This window comes from Chamaea fasciata, unplaced genomic scaffold (assembly GCF_029207755.1).
Source record: "Chamaea fasciata isolate MVZ Bird 193981 ecotype frontalis unplaced genomic scaffold, bChaFas1.0.hap1 SCAF_4, whole genome shotgun sequence".
NCBI classification, from domain to species: Eukaryota; Metazoa; Chordata; class Aves; order Passeriformes; family Sylviidae; genus Chamaea; species Chamaea fasciata.
In genome coordinates, this window is record NW_027094089.1 from 52,090,591 (window position 1) to 52,106,217 (window position 15,627).

At 43.6% G+C, this 15,627-nt stretch overlaps 1 protein-coding gene across 5 annotated transcripts in view; it reads right to left on the bottom strand.

The window, feature by feature from the left end:
- TRABD2A (TraB domain containing 2A) overlaps positions 1–15,627 on the bottom strand; it is a 154,160-nt gene that overhangs the window by 52,763 nt on the left and 85,770 nt on the right. For 3 of the 5 annotated variants that reach the window (XM_066181556.1, XM_066181554.1, XM_066181555.1), the window contains one exon: positions 8,384–8,635. In XM_066181556.1, coding sequence (XP_066037653.1) covers positions 8,384–8,635 — 252 coding nt within the window. Of the gene's footprint in view, positions 1–8,383; positions 8,636–14,207; positions 14,369–14,478; positions 14,628–15,627 lie in introns of those variants that run through there. The other 2 variants (XR_010720513.1, XM_066181557.1) reach the window with 2 other exon arrangements.

Genomic DNA, 15,627 nt, shown 5'->3' on the forward strand with positions numbered 1-15,627 from the left:
CTTGCCTTATTTCAGTCCACTAAGCAAAAATGCTTTGGGAAATTGATGGCAATTACTTTTTAAAAACACTTTACTCTTCCTTACCCAAAGGGCTCCCCAGAAGATCTGAACAAAAGCCGAAGAGAAGCCAGCTGGCAGCACATCAAGGAAATGCAGCCAGCAACTGATGCATACAGGGGCACGAACCAAGGCCATTCCGACAAGCCCACTACAACACCATTAAATCACTCGAGCTGCACCTTTCACATTTTCAGGTTCACAGGAGGAATCACAGAATTATGCAGCTTGTAAAAGACCTTTAAGGCCATCAAGCCCATCTGTAAACCTGAAAGCTGTGAATGGCCCATTCGTAAGAAGCCCGACAGCTTTACCTGTGTCTGCACACCCTGAGGAATGTTTAGAGCAAGGGATGAAACTCCCAGTCAGACATGACCTGCACAGGCGAGCTGGAGCCCAGAGGCGCTGGATTTCCCTGGGAAGGGATGGGCCGCGAGGTAGGGCTGTCAGCCCAGCCCAGCAGACAACATGGGCTTGCCCAGAGCATGGGAGGGGCTCCTGCCTGAGGGACATCTGCCTTCCCTCGGCACTATGGGCACAGCAATCTCCCAGGCATCGTTTGTCTTCCCCTGTTCTGCCGTGCAACATCTCCATCTCCACACGTTTAAGCTCTTCTCTGCTGCTAAGGAGTCGCCCCTACAAGGCATTTGTCACCTAACACCACTCACCTGGGGTAGGTTTCTAGCACAAAACACGACTTAAGTAGTAGGGGAAGAAAGGAAACATACAAAGAAGAAAAGAAAAGCAACATTTGCTGCTCCGATATTTATGCAGCAGTTTCCTAGGCTGCCATCATTCGCTTTGCTTTTGCCTCAATACTGCCTGGCAGTACTTGAAATCTAGTATGCAGCCCTAATGTGCCTTCAATTTGGTCGCAGTAGCACATCTTCCCATCTTCCCTCTTCTTTTGAAAGCTTGATACTTCAAGACCACAGGTATCTCAAAGTCACTGCTGTAAGAGATGGTCCAAAGATCCCTCATCTGCCTCACAACCATCGTCAAGGACAGAGACTGAAACCCCTAAAATGGAATTTAAAATCTCAACACAGGAGTTCTGGCCTGGCTGAGGTGGGATGTTGGCCAAGTGCTGCCTGCAGGTGTGTTCGATGGAAAAACCCAGCATGCATATCGGAACATCAGAACCTGAGCAGAAACAATGGGCAAGTCACGGTGAAGTGACTGCGCCTGCTGAGTTGTACTGGTTGACACTGTACCTGCTGACGACCGACTTATTCTGGGTTCTCTAAATGAACACACTACAATGATTTCCCCCACCTGTTTGGCCAACTGCCTGTCGCTTCGGAGAGGACTATAAAAACCCTGGAGACCCCCGCTCACTTTTGTGATCAACCCACTGGAGAAACTCGCGTCTATAGGCATCTTCAAAAGCCTCGAGGACTCGACCCTCCATGTTGGTAGCTATAATCTCCTTCCCCTCTTTTTCTGTTTTTCTCACTATTCTCTTTTCTCTCCCCACTATCGCACTTGTTGGCACTAAATAAAGGTGCATTTGTGATTGAGTAAACTGAGTTTGTCCCCTGCTGTGTCTTTTGCACTCTGAGATCCCTAAAACGAACCATCATGAACCCCGCTTGTGTGAGCGGATCGTGACATTAAATTCGCGTCATGGACAGGATCTTGATGGACAGAGGGGTTGTGGGTTTTATATAGTTTGTAAGAGGGGAAGGACCCTCATCTCAGCCGCACCTAGCACGCCACTTCGGTGAGCGCTGTTAGAAAGCAAGGGGGGTGAGGGAAAATTCCCGCAAACTGTATACACCCAGGCGTATAGCACTCCCTGTCATCAGGATTTCACAGAAAGATCTCATTGTGCAAAAGACGGGACTGTAGTTAGTTTTTGTGTGTTTTGGGCTGCTTGGTGTAGTTGAGGAGACAAGTATTTGTAACTAAGGTGAACCTCCCAGGCAGTTTTGGTCTCCTTGCCCATTCCAGGGAAGCAAAGGGAAACACAGTTTTAGCTGTGTCTTTGGTGTAACTTTAAGCGTACCTCCCTGAGAGTGGTTTTGGTCCCTTCACAAAATGAATGAAAAAGATAAGAATGCATTTTATGCTTTGCTAGCGAAACGTAGTGCTAGACCTTCTCCAGACGGAGAAAGGTGGGCACAAAATAACTGGTTTAACTTTGAAAACATTGTAGATAGAATATATTCTTTGCAACGTGATGCCAGATTTAAACTGGGCAGAAATAAAACCATTATTTGCTCAGTTTTGGGGGCCTGCCTTTCGGCAGCCACAGAAGCCCGTTTTGAAGGGGTAAGTGAAGAAAAAGCAGTAATAGAAACCCTGCAAAATTTGGTAGAAGCTTTGCAAAAACAATTAGAACAGGAAAGAAATCAGAATTATTTGCTGCAGATTTCCCTTGCAGAAGAGCGAAGTAAAAACTTAAAATCTGCAGATTCACCCACAGAAATAGAAGGAAAGGAGACATACAACATTAAACAAATATACCCTCAGAAAGAATTAGTACACATGCAAAATTGTGGGGAACACTGTTGCTTCAACTTGAGACCTCTCATTAAAACAGAATATAATTATATAAATGAAGAGAATCATGATCCCCACATAACCACCAAAGAAATACCATACACAGCCACTGAATTAGCTAAATTAAAGAAAGAACACTCCCGCCTCCCTAGTGAATCAGAGACGGAGTATGTTTTTAGAGTCTCACTCATGGGGGGTGACCAAATTAAATTAAGTGAACAAGAAACAAGTGGCTATTGGGGACCTGGAGTTTTCTTAACAACAGGAAATACACGTGCTCCATGGTCCCTGACACAGCGTGCAGCTTACTGGAAAGGGGGACTAAACCCCCTTGAAAGGGGCAACCCTCTGGCAATAGTCGGCACCTCAGACCAACTCCTAGAAAACATACACAAAGCTGCATGCTTGCAAATGATACATGAAAGAAAATTAATCTCTGGTTATGAGTCATCAATGCAACAGCTTGTCAAATCTGAGATTATGACCTCTTTAATTCGAGGTTTGCCAGAGTCTCTTAAACCAACAGCAATTTTTCTTCAAAAAACAATAGCATCTATCACTCCGGTAGATAGACTTGAAAGATTTCTCGGACATACAAGAGATCAAACTGGTTCCACTGACTCCTCACCTTTTACAACTCCTAGCACACAATATAACAGCAGTTATAAACTTTGGACATGGAGTGAGGTAGCAGAGGAGTTAATAAGTTACAGTAGAAAATATGGACCAGTGAAGTACCCAGAGGACAAACAAGAAAAACCCAGAGGAGTCAGGCACATTGCCTCTCCTAATGAAAAATCAGAAAAGGGAAAACAAATTTCCAACTAGCAGCAGCTGTGGTCACTAGGACTGAAAAGGGGAGTGCCGCGAGAAATAATGGATAAATTGCCTTATGATAAATTGGCTAAAATGATTTCTAATTGGCCCTGTCCCAAACCCATTGTGTTGGAATCATCCAACCAACAACCCAGTGCACCTCCTCTTCCAGAAACCTTGGGCAACAAGCCACAGCACTCCCTAACACAAGTTTTAAACAGCAAGACACAGCAAGTGGGGGGTGTTCAACAGAAAATAACTTCCCACTTAGAAAGCCTTGGTTTGCAGATCCCCTCAGAGAAAATACAAAAACCTTCTCAAGAAGTAAAATTTTTGGGTGTCTGGTGGAAAGGAGGTATGACATGCATCCCACCTGGCACCCTAACCTCCTTAGATCAAATTAAAGTCCCTGAGTCCAGGAAAGATTTACAGCATGCCTTGGGATTATTAGTGTTTTGGAGAAAACACATTCCAGATTTTTCTTTAATTGTCAGACCTCTTTATAACTTACTGAGAAAAGGGGTAAAATGGGAATGGACTGCTTCTCAAGAAGAAGCAATGCAATTACTGATTTTTGAAGCAACTGCTCACCAAGCCCTTGGCCCTATTCATCCTATAGATCCTTTCCAGGAGGAATGGGGATCTGTTTCCTCAGGGTTGTCAGTACACATATGGCAGTGGGGTCCTGAGGGTCCGACATGGCCTGTTGGTTTTTATTCCCGTGGTTTCAGAGATGCTGAAAAGAGGTATACTACCTGGGAAAAAGGCTTGTTTGTGGTTAGCCTAGTTCTCATAGAAGTAGAGAAGATTGTACAACAACAACCAGTTGTTTGGAGAGGGCCTTTCCAAGTTTTTAAGTCAGTCACTACTGGGACTCCGCCCCTGACGGGGTGGCCCAGACAGCCTCAGTAAGAAAGTGGTGTGCTCAGATTGAATATTATTGTAACATCTTCTCAATAACTGAAGGAGCTGTGAAAAAACTGGCAGTACAAGAAGCAGAAAACTTGGGTAGCATCCAAGACAAACCTGCCTCAGTCATTACCCCTCCCTTTTCCCCTGAACAGTCAGCGAGTCCTTGGTTTACTGATACTTTTCCTTTTGGCCCAACAGCTCCAAGCATAGTCCCCTCACTACAGGGACCAAGTGATTCCAAGAATCCAGCACATTACCCTGGACAACCTGTTTTGGTGGACCTCCCCACAGTGGGAGAGGTACCACTAGTGCTAAAACCCCCTCTGAATAAATACACATGGGTAACCTTTGATGCTCTAGGGAAAGAGTATTGAATAAATGCACACTGGAGAATTTCCATCATTCTAACTTTCTGCCTTCTGGTGGCAGATTCTGTTGTGCTTACTTTTCACAGGAGAACTCCGAGGGACATGAAGGCCATATAAACCATAATAAATATTTTAAATTGGGAATTCTTAGAAGTATTAATGAAAAAATTTGCTGCCAAAACTAGGGATTTGACCAAATTGCAACAACCATTGCAGTTATCCTTACTGGCTTTGGGGACACATCAGTGGTTGCTATCAAACATATTACCAAATTGGGAAAAGGTAAATGTGAATGATCACAAAATGATAATTGATGCACTTGATGCTACACAAAACAATGTTTCTTTGGCTCTTAGCTGCATCCAGACATAGCTTTGGATGCAGACAGTTGTTGCCTCAATCATAAGGGAAGGAGAAGAAGGCACTTTTCCTACTGAAATTCGGAAAATAATTTGGGACAATGCAAATGATTTTGAAAAGGAATTCCAATCCTGGTAGAAATTGGTAAACTTTACCTATAACCCCAATACCAACACAGTTACAGCTTTTGTAATAACCATATGTAATGTCTTGGTGCACTTGATATTGTTAATGCAATCATAGCTCAAGACATATTTCTGGACACTGAACAAAATATCTGCCACTTTGAAATTCACCCTAACCAAACTTCTGAAACAGTGCTAATATATATAGGCAATGGGTGTGCATGCTTTAAAACTGCTTGTGATGTAGTGTTTGTAGAAGAAATAGTAGTGAATCTTAAGAATCACTCAAATTATTGTGTTTGTAACTTTACCAAAACTACAGGATGTGATTTTTCGTACATAGCCCCAGTTACCTCTTATCACCTTTTACAATCTGATTATACAGTGATGCACAAATTATTGCCTCTCCCTATTGGGATGAATCTTACTTTGGTGAAGCAATTGTTGCTTCCTCAGGACTTAATTGAGATTTTGGAAAAGATCAAGAAAAACAGACAGAAAACCCTGGTAACTATTCATCACAATGTGAGAAAAATACATCGTGTCATGGAAAGAGTCAAAAAGGATGCTGAATACAGGTGGTGGGATACCCTTTTTGGGTGGTCACCTACGGCTACAGGTATCCTGAACAAAATGTGTCATCCCACTGTTGTTCTTTTGATTTTGGTTTTGATTGGTTTTGTCTTATCAGTCATTTTATACATCCTAAATTGGAAAATGATGAAGAGTCAAGACCCCTTTTGAGACACTCCTAAAGTTATTGACACGAGACATACTACCCTAACAGCGAAAATTAGACCTCCAACAGCAATTTAATTTGAAATTGTTGGTTGCTTGTTTTGATTATTGTTGTTTTAATTATGTTATGTTGTAATCAAAATTAAGCTGTTGTTTGAAAATTGTTAATTTTATGATTTGCTTTGATTATTTTGAAAAAATTGTTTTAATCAATATTGATTGATTTTGTTTTGTTTTTATTTCCTTTTTCTATTTTTTCCTCTTTCTCTCTCTTTCTTTCACACACACTCTCTACTGTCTCTGTTTTTTTTCCGGGATATGCTACTAACATGGACGAGCCCTGAAGACTTCACAAGACTACAGAAGACTCCCTGCTGAAGGAGCTCTCTTGACAACAATCGTGAGTCACGGGGTGGTGTGAGAGACGGTTCGAAGATCCCTCATCTGCCTCACAACCATCGTCAAGGACAGAGACTGAAACCCCTAAAATGGAATTTAAAATCTCAACACAGGAGTTCTGGCCTGGCTGAGGTGGGATGTTGGCCAAGTGCTGCCTGCAGGTGTGTTCGATGGAAAAACCCAGCATGCATATCAGAACATCAGAACCTGAGCAGAAACAATGGGCAAGTCACGGTGAAGTGACTGCGCCTGCTGAGTTGTACTGGTTGACACTGTACCTGCTGACGACCGACTTGTTCTGAGTTCTCTAAATGAACACACTGCAATGATTTCCCCCACCTGTTTGGCCAACTGCCTGTTGCTTCGGAGAGGACTATAAAAACCCTGGAGACCCCCGCTCACTTTTGTGATCACCCCACTGGAGAAACTCGCGTCTATAGGCATCTTCAAAAGCCTCGAGGACTCGACCCTCCATATTGGTAGCTATAATCTCCTTCCCCTCTTTTTCTGTTTTTCTCACTGTTCTCTTTTCTCTCCCCACTATTGCATTTGTTGGCACTAAATAAAGGTGCATTTGTGATTGAGTAAACTGAGTTTGTCCCCCGCTGTGTCTTTTGCACTCTGAGATCCCTAAAACGAACCATCATGAACCCCTCTTGTGTGAGCGGATTGTGACAACTGCTCACTGACTTCCTGCGCTTTGTGGGAGCAACGGAATATGAAACACTGAACATGGCACTGTGGATGCAGGGTGGGGGATTAAGACAGACATTCCTTAGCATTTCAACTAAACATACTATCAACAGAAACTCCAAAAATCCATTCATAATCAGCCAGTATCAACTACATTAATAGAAAGTAAATGGTACACTAAGAGATAAAATCAAATGCAATCAGTTTAGGATTTGTTATATTGGTGAATCTTGGACTGTACGTAGGTCTGTCAGAGGACATCTTACATGAGCATTTGTTTCCCATTGTCTCCCAAATACTTATAAGGTTGAAGGAAGGAGCAGAAAAGAGAATGTGGTCAAAAAAATCTGACAGTGGCTGAATGCCTCAAACAGAACAGCTGCTGCAGTCACTTATGGCCAGCCTGAGCCACGCATCACTCATAGCAGTGGTACAATTAGGATCCAGGGACCTGATAGGGAAGGCATAGGAGAACCCTGCTATACTCAGTAACTTGGGGAGCAGGAAGAAGTATTCTTCAGAGGAAAAAAAATCCAAATAATGTACAGGCTCTATTTCAAGAACTGTCATACTTTTCTCCATCACCGCAGCCTGTCTGGTTGTTTATGGTATCACAAAAATTTAATGCCTTCAACCTGAGTATGGCAGAGATACAGACACACAAAGTACAAAAGAAAGCAGATTTGGGCTTGTATATTATCTCACAGGAGGGAAACATTAAGGTATACATTCAGCCACAGGCCCAAGTATAGGTAGTGAGAGAGAAATTGGCTACTTCTTTTCTTTCTCTTTTTTTTTTTTTCCTTTTTTTTTTTCCCCCTGGGTTGCTCTATTTCTTCTAGGTAAGTAAGCTTTTCTGGATGAAAAGAAAGGGATGTTCCTGAACATCTGCCCCACAACACACTAACTTTTACATAAACTCTGCCATCCATTGTGCTTTTTTTCAGGCTGAAAGAATACAGAGACTGAAAATACAGCATGAATATTGCCCAAGTGCAAGGAGAATATGTGCCAGGAATGATAGTTTCTTCATATGCAACAGCTTTTGCATAATGGTCAAAGGCTTTGATCTATACCATCTACCACTGGACCCAGCCTTCCATGAAAGAGAGGACTGCCACATGCTCACAATCCCTCAAACCCAAATGCAGAATGATCTTGCATTTTTCTTCTGCCTAGTTTTCCACAAATCTAACTATGCAAAGAAAAATGATAAAGCTTTTTATGCCACTTAAGGCACAAGAAACCTTGGGCAAATGCTTCAGAAAGAATCACAGCACTGGAGAAGGTCAGATCCTGTCCACAAGATATAACTACCCCTGCAGAAGTTTGAAGGTCAGTATTAAACCATCTAAGTTGAAGTCCAGTTTGCATGACAAGCCATCCTCCCCCTCCCCAGCCATTAGCTACCTTTCTCCAAGGCGAACCCAGAGGTCATTAAATTGTCGCAGTCTTTGCTTCTTCTGCTGCTTTTTCTTCTTCTTTTTGTACTTCTTGTCTCCTTTCATGAGCACATCAATGCTGTCAGGGAATAGTAGGTGAGGCAGGAACTCTTCCTCCTCCTCTTCCTTCTCCTTCTGGGGGTGCAGTGGAAGCTCATGGGACATGACATAGGGACTGTGTGATGATGAAAAGGCTAACAAGGTTTTGGGAGATTTTCGTCTGGAAGAAAGAGAGAGCACAGATAACGTTTAAAAGGGCTTTGAAGCAAAATCCTGTAACAGATAGTATCAAGGCACATCCATATAAAATAGATGTTTCTCCCTGGATGCTCATTTCTCTGCCTTGTATACTTGCTCCCTCTCCTTTAGTCAGTACTGATTTTGTGATCAAAATTGTGCTCTTTAGCAAAAAAATCTTTGGAAAAGAGGCAGTCTGTATCAAAGGAAAGAATGCAGTCTGGATAAGGGTGGAGTAACTCTAGGTATTAAGCCTGCATATCTACAAAGAGACAAAATGGAATCACTTCTAAGTCAGAGTCAAACCATACTCATCTAGTCTAATGTGCTGCAGAACACAGACCAGATTATTCCTTTCAACATTCCTGCCCAGAGCAAACTCACTTGGGGGACAACAGGAAGGGACAAACAGAACAACTAAAGCACACTAGCTGATGAAACCAGTTCTGGATCAGCAACTCTCACTGGTGGAGAAGCTAAGAAACAAGCTAGCCCACAGACTGTGGTCATGGCTACAGAAACACAGCTTGAAAATTATTGCCTTTGAAGGGAAAGGCTTAGTACACCATTAACAGTAACCTGATTGTATGCTGGACCCAGAGGCGGCTGGAGTTTTCAATGACCCAATGGTAAGTGTTCCAGCGAAGCCACCCAAGTCAGGAAAGACAAAGGGGAGTATGAAGACCCTAAGTACAATGTAGGAGAGAATCAAGTTCAAGACCATCTAAGGAGCCTGAATGTACACAAGTGCATGGGGCCTGATGAGATTCATCTGTGGGTTCTAAGGGAGCTGGCAGATAAGTTGCTAAGCTACTATCAATAATTTTTGAAAAGTTCTGGCACCCAGGTGAAATTCCCAACACCTGGAAAAAGGGAAATACAACCTTCATTTTTAAAAAGGAGAAAGTAAAAGTCTCACCTCTGTGTCAGGCAAGATCATGGAGCAGATTCTCCTGAAAACCATGCTCAAATAAAAATGGAAAAAAGAGGGGATTGGTAACAGCCAACTTGGTTTTACCAAGGGCAAACAATGTCTGTTAAATTTGATTATCTTCTCTGATGGGGCTGAGAATTGATGGATGTGGCAGAGCAACTGCCATCATCTGCCTGGACTTGGGCAAAGCATTTGACACTGTCCCACACTACGTTCTTGTCTCCAAACTAGATAGACATAGATTTGATGGATGGATTGCTTGGTGGATAAAGAACTGGCTGGATGGCCGCACACAAACAATTGTGGTCAACAGCTCCTTGTCCATATGAAAACCAGTGATGAATGGTCTCCCTCCAGGGTCACTACTGGCACCGTCGCTGTTAAAGATCTTTGTCAGTGACACGTACAGTGGGATCAAGGACAGTCTCAGTAAGTTGGCCACCAACACCAAGCTCTGTGGAGCAGTCAACACGCTGGAGGGAAGGCCCCTCTGCCCATCCAGAGAGGCCAGGACAGGCTGGAGAGGTGGGGCTGTGCAAACCCCATGAAGTTCAACGAGGCCAAGTGCAAGGTCCTGTACCTGGGTTGTGGCAATCGCAGATACACCTACAGGTTCAGTGGAGAACTGACTGACAGCAGCCCTGAGGAGAAAGATTTGGGCGTGATGGTTGATGAAAAACTTAACATGATCCAGCAATGTGCCCTCATTGCCCTGAAAGTCAATGGGATCCTGGGTTGCATCCAAAGCAGTGTGGGCAGCAGGGGAGGGATTCTGCCCCTCTGTTGCGCTCTGGTGAGACCTCACCTGGAACCCTGCATCCAGCCTTGGGATCCTCAGTGTAAGAAGAACATGGAACTGTTGGAGCAAGTCCAGAGAGGCCACAATATTACTAAGAGCACTGGAGAACCTCTTCTGTGAAGACAGACTAAGAAAGCTAGGTCTGCTCACTCTGGAGAAGACTGTATGGAGAACTCATAGCAACTTCCCAGTATCTGAAGGGTCCTACAGGAAAGCAGGAAAGGAACATTTTGTCAGGAATTGTAGTGACAGAAGTAACAGATATAAACTGAAGAAGGGATGAATTTAGGCCAGGTATTGGGAAGAAATTCTTTACTGTGAGGATGGTGAAATACCGGAAGAAGTTGCCCAGGGTGGTTGTGGCACTCCAACCCTGGCACTTTTCAAAGCCAGGTTGCATAAGACCTTGAGCAAGCTGGTCTAGTGGAGGTGTCCCTGCCCATGGCAGGGGGATCAGGACTAGATTATCTTTGAAGTCCTTTCCAATCCCTTAATGTTCTATGATTCCATGATTAAGGAATCATTTGGGCCATCTAGTCTGCATCAACTGAAAACAGATTAGTTTCGGCATCATTAGGTTTACTCTCTTCTAATTTTCTTTTTGATGAAGGCAGATGGTAGAAAGCAGCAAATGCACAGCCTTTACAAAACATCGCATCAGAGGACATGTCTGACACATAAGAGACCATAGCTCAACACATCATTGTGGCATTGGCTTCTAGTGTTGATCTGCAAAAGGTTTTAATGCTATCCTGTCACTCAGATAAAGCACACCAAGGAGCATGAAATGGTGGTCTTAGTGGGTTTTATGGACAAGTATGGAGGTCTACATGAAGGGGAGGAAACTAAGAAATTGCATCTCTCTCATAAGCAGAGCTGAGCATTGCACGCATTTATAGCAAGTAACAAAGGAATGGGAGTCAGGTGTTAGCCTTCCAGCTGCCCAGATCCTGTATTAGGCTGGCAGCATTATTGGGAATTTCAAAGGAGTTCCAGCAAGTGAGGTATGTTACTGAGATTATGTGCATGTACAAACTGTCTTACAAGACAAATCTTGGAAACCCAAAGTTGAGCTCTCAGAAAAAGCTCTTAGGACTACTATGACTACTCAGCGTCCTGTGAAGGTGATAAATTGAAAAAAACCAACAATCAGTTCCACTCTGATTACTGAAGCTCTGTTTCTTTACTCTTAGTACAAGCAACATCTCATCTATACTCCAGGGGAGGCAGTCTGCAGTGTCCTATTCACTCACGGCTTTGCTGGCCTACATTTCTCATTGTTTGAACAAATTCCCCTCTTCATTTGCTTAGGAGAATCTTGGACAAAACCACAAACTCAAACCACTCTGTGTATACACAGAACCTAGCAGGAATATCTGATTGATATTTATGGCTATTTCATAAAGAGAAGAGATGTAACAGTCATCTGTAACGAAAGTGCAGACTGGCTTGGGCTGAAATTCAGAAAAGTAACAGAAAACCACAGACCACCAAACAGAAACCTGCCTTTAATCAATGAAACTTTCCCAGAATCATTTTCCTTTTTCAGCTTCCAATGTCATGAAAAGGAGATGGTCTGGAAGGAGACATATTCCAGCATGGGTGCAGTTTTCAAGCTAGCCCATCACTATATGCACATTTATTTGATAGCAATCTCCTTCCTGGAGAAGGAGAAATGAAGTTGTGGACTAGAACATCAAGAGAGTAGATGGAACACAAAGATTGGTCTTATTTGCTGCAAGGAAAATCAGAGTGATCACATATTCAAAGTTTATATGAGAGAGTCTGCTGCAGAATGGACCTTGGGTTACCAATCTCATTCAAAATCATTGTGGTTTCACACTCTGTCACACTTTATCACCTCTGAACTGTCATGACCCTTCAGCTCTCCTCCTCAGCTGCTTCACATCACCCACTCTTTAACTCCACCTTGCAGAGTGATGAACCCTCAACAGCTCACTCCAGCAACCTGATTTAATCTGTGTAATGGACTTCTGCCTATGATTCCATTTTTCACCATTTCTCTTCACTGTTTTTGTTTCTTAAGTAAGTCACAGAGCGGGCAACCCCCTGCCCCTGTAGATTGCTATGCTGCCTGCAGCCTTCCCTACTGAACCCACAGCCATACCATGCTGGAACTCAGCACTGCTACAGGTAGAAGATCACCTGCACCCTTGTTGGGGGTTGGGTTTGTTCCTTCTTTCTCTGGGGAATTTTTTCCCCACGGGTTGCCAAGGGGACCGGGTGTTGGATACTTGAGAGTGCTTGGCTGAAACAAAGAGATAGACAAAAGGTGGAAAGAAGAAATAACGCAGGTAAAAGACACAGCTTGAGGCAGCTGCGTGCTTTTCTGCTTCCGGCGTTCGGGAGACGCGTGTCGGCCACTCCTCGAGGATCTCAGCCGCCGCAAAGCACGCCGAGCAGAAGCTGGGCCGCCGCTATTCTGCCTCGCCTTCGAGCTTCTTCGGCGCTGCTCCTCTTGCTGCAGCGTGACCCTGCACCCCCTGCGCTGCCGGGACATCCTGCCCCTGCCTGCCGGGACACCCTGCCATCCCAGCTACCAGCCCGGGACTTTTCCACTGTTCCAGCTTGGTGCTCTGAGGATCCTGCAGGGACACCGAAACCAAACTGCCCTGGGTTTTGTGAAACAAAGCCCTCAAGGTTCTTGGTACTGTTGTCGTTTGTCATTAATGCTGTAGTTGTTTGGTGGGGGGGGGGGGAGGTTTTTTTTTGTGTTTGTTTGCTTTGTATTACATACTAGTAAAGAACTGCTATTCCTATTTCCCAAATCTTTGCCAAAGAGCCTCTGATTGTAATTTTACCTAGCAGATACCTGTCTTCCTAAACCAAGACAACCCTGCATGGCCAGACATTTATTCTGACAGATGCAGCCTCAGACACATACATATACCAAACCTCCTTTGCAATGCTTCCTGCAGGCAATTCTCCTTGAGATCACTTGAAAAGGAACAGAGATTCAAAAGCCACCCTTCTTCCCCCCAGCCAATTCCCTCTCCAGTCACAGAAGCTAAGGGAGATTCAGCAAGCACCTTAATTATGGCAGGATTGTGTACAATATTTTACAATATATAACTACATTCTAAAATCAGGAACAACAGTTAAAGATCAAAGTGAGTCAGAAGGAGCTTGACTGAGGTTCTGGTACTATTTATAAGCTGCCCTTTGCAATACTGCCTGCTTGGAGGACCTCTTTTGCCTTCCCTGCCTGGGAGACACCATGGAGAAGGAACCTTTCTGTCTCCAACTAGGGGCATCCATCACATTTGCTCTGCAGATGGAAAAGACACCTCAGGCAGCGTTGCCTGCTAGAGGAAAATGAGCATAACTATCCATTGGTTCCTACACATTGATAGGAACATACCTTACAAGGGACATTTTCTTTAGCCAGAGCACAGGACGCAGCAGACTGTGCTGCTACAGCAGAACGTCATGTTGCAGGGAAAGAAGATGATTGCAGACTTCCTCCTTCTTGTATTTTGGGACCTCTCAACTAACATACCTACTGTGTCTGACACCAGAGCAGTCATTTAAATTCTCTGTCAGAGTCAAACCACTTATATTTTTATCCTGTCTCAATTAAAAGCAGTGAAATAGTCCACAGGTACTGACTTAACTCTGTGCAGCACTATGTACGACAATACCTGGATACAGTTCAACATTTATGTGATCAACAATGGATTTACTGTCACAGGCTGCTCTACTATTTGCTCCTAGAACAAGCCCAGGATAGCAATCAAGTGAAATCTTCCTTCCAAGCTCTAGGATTCTGACACACTCTTGCCACAGGTCCTTTCCCTCACCTTAAATGCTCTTTTCCTTTGAATCCACATTTTTTTTCTTAAAATGTATTTCATATTTTTAAATCTCTTTCCATGTCATCCAGAAATGTTAACAGTGAAGCGCCATCTTCTTACTCAGGTTTAGTATCAAGACTCCAGGAAAGATGTTCTGTCCAATAGTCCCTATAAGAGATTCAAGATGCAACTGATGCCAAACTGAGGGCTTTCAAGTCACAAGAGGCTGCACAATGAACTCCCATGATGTGGCTATGGAACTGGGTGCCCAGGTATTCGAAGTAACATTGATACCAACCTTCGTGATTAGTAAAAATCTATCCCTCCTTTTTTCAGTTGTCTGCCCTTGTGTATTCTCAAGTATCTATTAAGCTATCATTTTTCAGGCTTTAAGAAGCTGCTGCAGGTGTTGTTAGGAGTATCTAAGCTAAGAACAGAAAAACAACATGAAGATGTCAGTGCAGGCTGTTTTGGGTTTGGTTGGGTTTTTTTTTTATCATCCCTGTAAACACTGATACACTGGATTTTCTGGCACAACTCAAGTGTTACAGAATCATTAAGTCTCATGCTTAAGCACAGGTACTTCTCATTGTCAGACTACCCGCCCACTGGTAGAAACAGGGTTAGGGGCTGGCATTCATATAATCATAGGCTAAGTCTTGGAAGTCAATTTTTTTTCAGTGTATGTAGAGTTAATGATGTATATCCATGTCAAGAATTACTGCAGAAACACAACGTGCCAGAATTTCAATCTCATGTTTTCAGACAACAGCAAAGGTGGTATAAAGAGAAAGATGAAGCAGAGTGTGAGAGAAACAGCTGTCACTAATTTGCACCACACCTGTAGAGCCCTTGGCACAGACCAAGACTCAACACTGTGCCCTCTGCACAAATCCTGTCAAAAGGTGGTAGTCCCGCCTGAGAGTCCCATATCAGAAACGTGGGGGAGGAGGAGCAGAGATGTAAAGAAGGACACTATGCCATGCACAAGATATAAAATGGAAACAGTACCATAACTGGGACCAATTTCCAATTTTCTCTGTTGTGTTTTTTTTAGCAGTGCAGAGCAAGTATATCTGACAGCTACATGTTCAGCAAGAGTCTGGAGAAGAAGAAAGCAAAGATTGCAGACCCTAAGCTGCTGGCAAGAATTCCAGGAAGAGGTGAGTCAAAGCACAAGTAACTCTTGGTAGACAGTGGAGGAGGAGATTATCTGGCATTCTGTAGTTACTGAAACTATGGAGGTGGACAAAAGCATCCAGTGAGAGATAAAAGGAAGCAGGAAGGGTATATCCCAAAGGGCAGTTGCAGGATGAACCAGAACAACAAGTAACTTGGCTTAAAAATGCAGAAGAAAGCAGGGGACATGAGAGCAATCAGTCATAGAGATGCTTGCAAAGACTCTGGGTTATCAGATTCCAGGCTGG